The 6,010-nt window shown below is 45.5% G+C and overlaps 1 protein-coding gene across 1 annotated transcript in view; it reads left to right on the top strand.

Moving 5' to 3' along the window:
• LOC311054514 (high-affinity choline transporter 1-like) overlaps window positions 1-5,715 on the top strand; it is a gene marked incomplete at both ends in the record, with an annotated part of 75,280 nt that extends 69,565 nt beyond the window's left edge. The window contains one exon of the mRNA XM_084070529.1: window positions 5,155-5,715. Coding sequence (XP_083926655.1) covers window positions 5,155-5,715 — 561 coding nt within the window. The remainder of the gene's footprint in view (window positions 1-5,154) is intronic.
• Window positions 5,716-6,010: the final 295 nt, after the last annotated feature.

The raw sequence follows: 6,010 nt of genomic DNA, 5'->3' as shown, positions 1-6,010 counted from the left end.
CCTTCTTGATGGGGAGTTGGACATTCTTCTGCATTTCTGGGTTGTTGCGGGACTGGATCTTATATACTGTACCCACCTTGTGAAGGCATTCCACCTCTTGGTAGACTGTTGATTCCCACACGTCTTGATTTTTTCTTCGTCCTGGTCCATGGTTCTTCTGATAGACTAGGGTGCTGACTGGGAGAATGGATGTGGCTGTTGGGGGTTTGAGCCGCTCCCTGGCTGTGCATCCAGATTTGTTTGGGCAGCAACATACACAGTGGCCAGATGATCTTGGTGTTCCTTCAACCAATCATCTGGTGTAGTAGAAGATGGCTCTTCATCGGCTCATCCCAGCAAGTCAAGTCAACAAGCAGCTGGGGCTTCTGGCAAACATCAATTCGTATGGTGAATGACCAGGTTGTGCTGCTGGAGTCGACTCAGGACCATCTCCAACCGCTGCAGGTGCTGGTACCGCTGGCGTACTGGGGCCTCGTCCATCACTGGAATGTCCTGGTGGATCAAGTTGGTACAGTCCAACTCCCCATCACGAAGGCTGAATGCGTCTCGATACTTAGTTATCAATGTCTTGGCCGCCTGTACATCTTCAGGGGGCAGGTCAGGCCACTTCAGTTCGTTCAGACCAGGGAGAGAGAGGGAGACGGGGGACGGGGCTATGCTGACATGGACTGAATGAATACGACCTGCCTGTCAGGGTCCTCAAACTGCTCCTCCACGTGTACTGACCGGGAGGGGGAATGTAGATCGGCCAGATGTAGAGACCCCAGCACTGTTTTTGGTTTCAGCCACTGGTCTTCCTCGCCAACATTTACAATGGGGATATTGACAGTCCCCCTAGAAATAACAGTTTTTCGACGCTTGGAAACTGGGTTAGGAGGGTCTTTTACCACCAGAATACCCATCTGTGGGAGGACTCTGCCCAGGACTTCAACACCCAACTCTACATATCCCAAATATGGGATGTCCAATCCATTGGCTGCTGTTAAGTGAAGCCAGTTATAAGATTTCAGCTGTTTGTTAGTTTGGGTCTTAAGATGTTGTTCAAAGAAGGCCTGTGTTACGCTAGTTACCATTGACCCGGTATCAAGCAAGGACGGCACCACCACACCCCTATGATGACCTCAACCACTGGGCAACGTCCAATTAGCCTGGATGCTAAACTTGCCTGTTTTGAACCCCCCAAAAAAACTCCTGATTCCGGGTTCCCAACAATACAGTGCGCTAGTTTTCCTGCTGCTCAACGGCATTCACCCTTACCCCACTCTTTGGCCCTGTCCCCTTGACCTCATCCCATCTGTGAGCCCCACTAGTGTCAACCAGCCAAAATCTTGTAATATGACCTGCTCTGTTGCACCGCATGCATATTGGTTTACCATCTGCTGAAACGTGTATGGCTTCGGCCTATTGCCATTGGGGAAGTCCTGGGGATTTACATAGTTAGGGACAAAGGAAGAGCTCGGGCCTAGGTGTTTAAGAATGGCGTCAAGTTGTTCCTGCTGTTTACGTAAACACTCCTTCAATTACCCCAACTCATCACTGGGCCTAACATAAAAAGCATTAGTATCAACCTCACCTTGACCAACTCCTGAGGCATGAGAGTCACAAGAATAGGCTCGTGCTCTGTGTGTACTAGTAGGGGGCCCTCGCTTTTCCCATTTGATGGCTGCATTACGTACCTCGGTAAATGACTGGTTCGGGTGTTGCCGAACCAGGTGAGCGAATTCACGCTGTAATTTAGCATCACATACATTTTCAATGCAAGTGTCATGAATTACCAATTCTGCATGTAAAACACCATGTGGATCCTTGCACTCCATCAAATGTAACAACGCATGAGAACATTCACGTATGGACTCATTGTCCTGTTGTCGGCGTTAAAAGAACTGTCTCTTTAGTGCCACATAATTGATCACAACCAAAATTGTCAAGCAATATGAAAATCGAGTCGGGTTGGCTCTATCTGTTGAAGAGCCAAATTTGACTTCCCTTTTAGCTTCCCCCGTCTAAAAGATGTTTGCTGTACAGACACTGGCCCTTATTTATCAACGTGGTGTAGACCAAATAATTGGTGTACGGCGAGATCACCGCAACTTTCGGCATTTATCAATATATCCTGACTTTGAGTTTAGGGTACCGTACGCTCAGATCTCAGGTCAGGTCGAAGGCAGTTGTTGACTTTAGTAGGGCGGGAAATTGCCGTTTTCACGCCACGATAGTGCACTTGGTGATCAAAAGTGAGACATTTGGCACAAATGACCTTCATATGACCCTAATTGATAATCAACCTCTGGCCACGCAGAATTCCTAAGATTTCAAGATGGCCACCACCAGTTTTCAAAATGGCTGCAACTGGGCCAACATTTTGGACTATATCACTTTGCTGGGGCTGTAAATCTTTGATTTCCCTCTTATTTTAATATAAGAGAATATTTTATGGAGCTATTTCTACCAAGTAAGATAAAAAAAATAATATTAAGTTCCAATATGGCGGCATATTTTCCAATATGGCTGCCGATAAATTGCAGAAATGTGCTTATGGTTAATCTTGTAGCACATGTATTTGTATTAATTATCATACACAGAATCCATTTATAGCACATTTTAAAGTCATTTGATAGCTTTTTAATGACCTAGGGCAACATACTTTTCAATATGTTCACCAATAAATACAAAAATTTAGATTTATATAGGGATATTTTCTCAAACAGGTGCTGACCTTTTTCTCTTTCTGTTGAAGGACAAAACTGTATGGCATCTGCTAAATGCATGAAAGCAAAGACCTGATGACTTTGATCCAATAGCAATTTCATGAACGGGGATCCATCTGAGGTCCTTCGGCAGCTTTTTCAAGCCAGGTCTTTGTGTCTGGGTAGCTCAGTCGATAGAGCTTTCACCTTCGGATCACATGGTCATGGGTTCGATCCTGGGCATCGCCAACTCAGTGTATGAATAGGTACGGTGAGTGTGGTGCTCCACCTTAGCAATACCAGGGGTCTTTAAGACTCGTGCGTTCTCAGCGGATACTGACAATAAGTCTCTCAGATGTAGTTAATACGAACAAGTGCAACTGCTACGACAACAGTATCTGAGCTGCGAATCATGGTGTGTCAGATGCTATCCTCTGCAGCTCTGCCTCAGATACTGACATTGTTGACATAACAGTTTCACTTGTTCATTAGCTGTAAATTGCCTTTGGAAGGAGGGAAGGACCTCAGATGGAACCCTGTTCATGAAATTGCATCAGCTATTGAATCAAAGTCATCAGGTCAGGCACGACTTGATTTGTTTGCAAGAAAGCAGCGATCATATGACTGCCTTCCACCAACAAGTGCTGCTCTGAAGGAACACTGCAGGAGAGCTGCATTCCAAGCAGGACATACATGGGGCCAGTCACTCTTGTGCAGTCCTGTTTTGCCAAGTCCAATCCACTGGGGATGGCACCACTCATAATACAAACAAAGCATGTTTTGTAACATACCTCCGTAGTAAGTTAGCATGCACGGCGCCGGCTACCGGCGAGCAACGCTAAACCAAGACGACAATACGACGAACAAACGTGACTCTCTGTGGTCTCACAAGATCTACTCTTACCATATAGGCTGTATATTTTATGATTAGGTTTGTATATTGTATGATTGTGCTAAGGTCTGGACATGGTCTGGACATGCCGGTTTCATCAGGTGATGATCACATGACCTGCACCTGTCATTCATATTGATGTGTGTGACTTATTTTGATCTTGTTCGAATCCCTGGTAGGATATGAAAGTTATGGATTGCAGCTTTATTGAATTGAAGAAATACATGTGGGACCTTATCGGTGAACGAGTATAAAGACTTCTGAGACCACAGTTTTAAGCCCTGAGAATTTTGATGAACTTGAAGCCCGACTTTGGCGTATTACGATAATACTTTATTGTCAGTTTGCACTGAAATTTGTCTTGCGACCCAGAAACAGCCATGTATGCAACATATAACAGTACACACATTTGACATGACACAAGAAAACAACAAAATACAAATACATACATAAAGACATGCAAAGACAAGAGCAATGTCCACCACTCAGCCTACCCCTGGCTTATAACTCCTGATTAAGCCTCAATGTCGTCTGATGGACAAAGGACCTCTTCAGTTTGACCTTATTGTATGTAGGAACACTGTATCTCCTTCCTGAAGGCAGCAACCTATATTCTCAAATTATTATGGTGTCACACGCTGAAAATAGCAGATCTACAAGCTCATCCACAACACATAGCTATTTTCTGCATGCCACACCGCATATATACCATATGACGGGGCATACATTCGGTATTAGGCACAAGAAGGAGATCAGATGGCCAACACTGATTTGCATCGTCATTAAGAAACGGTCATGAAGCAAATACTTAGATCTAATTAAGCAATATTACACAAGAGGGTGTGCTTTACCGTCATTATTGGCGAAGCCGAGTTCCGCCAGCATAACTGAAGTGCCAATAATGTAGGTAAAGCACACCCTTGAGTGTAATATTGCGATTATACAACAGTTACCAACAAAACACATCCAAATGTATTCATATTGTGGGGCAATTCATAATAAAAATGTTTCGCTATTATCCGTTTCCCTGTAAAGAGAAGAGTTTTTGACTGAGACATTAAATAGTCCCTGTAGCAGCGCTTTGAGGCACCGTCTCATCAAAACAGCTGAGCTATCAATGCTTGCGCAGTGGAATGAATTCCAGTAGGCTATATGCTCCGTCGTACGACCGTGTCACGTGGCCAAAATAACTGATCTACAAGCTGACAACGTGTCGCGATGGCGACGCGTTGTGAACTTGTAGATCGGCTATTTTCACCGTGCGATACCTGGCTACACGTTGTGAACTTGTAGATCGGCTATTTTTGCCGTGCTGTTTCTTTTCGTCTGTTTGTTTTCCTACCGCGGGACAGCGTGACGTCACAGCACAGCTGTGCCATATATGGTCTAATCAGGTGCGGACTGCAGTGCGGAGTGATTTATTAATGTGATTAGGCCCGTGCTATCATGCTGGTTTGAAGCACGGCTAGATAGCTATTTCAACCAATCAGATTGCTTGGTCGGAACTACCTGTTGTATAATATTGCATCAATGTCGTCATTTTGTAATAACAAGTCTTTTCCACTCTCTCTCAAGGCAACAGAGAGGGAGTATGCATGGGTGATCCGCCTAAGTGTGCTGCTAGTGGGCTTGGCTAGCACCGGTCTGGCATTCACTGGGAAAGGAGTCATGGCTTTCTGGCTGATGAGTGCAGACCTGCTGTACTGTGTGATCTTCCCGCAGATCATCTGTGTCGTACATTGTCCCTTCGCTAACGGATACGGTGCGGCCACCGGCTATTTCCTGGGGGCTTTTCTGAGATTTCTGAGCGGGGAGCCTCTACTCCACATCCCCCCTGTCCTGATGTTTCCCAGTTGGAGGGAGGATGAGTTAACAGGGGACATACACCAGTATTTTCCCTTCAGGTCTTTGATAACGTTGCTAACCTTGCTCATCATTCCCTCAGCCTCCTTACTGGCACGTCTGGTGTTCACCCGCCACATGCTGCCTCCTTCCTGGGACGTCCTTGGTGTCTTGAGGGAGGCTGGGAAGGCTGTAAAGGGTGTAAATGGAGCGGGGAGAGCAGAAGTAATCTTACCTGCTGTTACTGAGACTACTGAGAATTTGCTGGCTACCTCCTCCACCTCCAGCTGCTAGGAGGATGGTAGAGCCCAACCGATGTATAGAGACACACGGGCGGAAACGGAAGGCCTACAAATTCACGCCCACTTTTGAGACAGCGCTGCTACTCGGGGTCCGTTAGAAAGATGAACTGCAGCTCTCAATGCAATCTTTATGAGAGGCATTGTAAAATACCGTCATTTCATTGGTTAACTACTGAGGCTGTAGCGACTTTTTTGGTGTTCTAATAAAGTGTCCCATTTGTTTGATTTGTCCTTTTTAATGTCCCATATCTGTCATCTCGATATACTACCCACAATATACTATAATA

Source organism: Gymnoscopelus microlampas (genome assembly GCF_963454915.1).
Source record: "Gymnoscopelus microlampas genome assembly, chromosome: 11".
Taxonomy (NCBI): domain Eukaryota; kingdom Metazoa; phylum Chordata; class Actinopteri; order Myctophiformes; family Myctophidae; genus Gymnoscopelus; species Gymnoscopelus microlampas.
The sequence above is the reverse complement of the archived record's forward strand: the minus strand, read 5'-3'. Positions and strand labels throughout refer to the sequence as shown.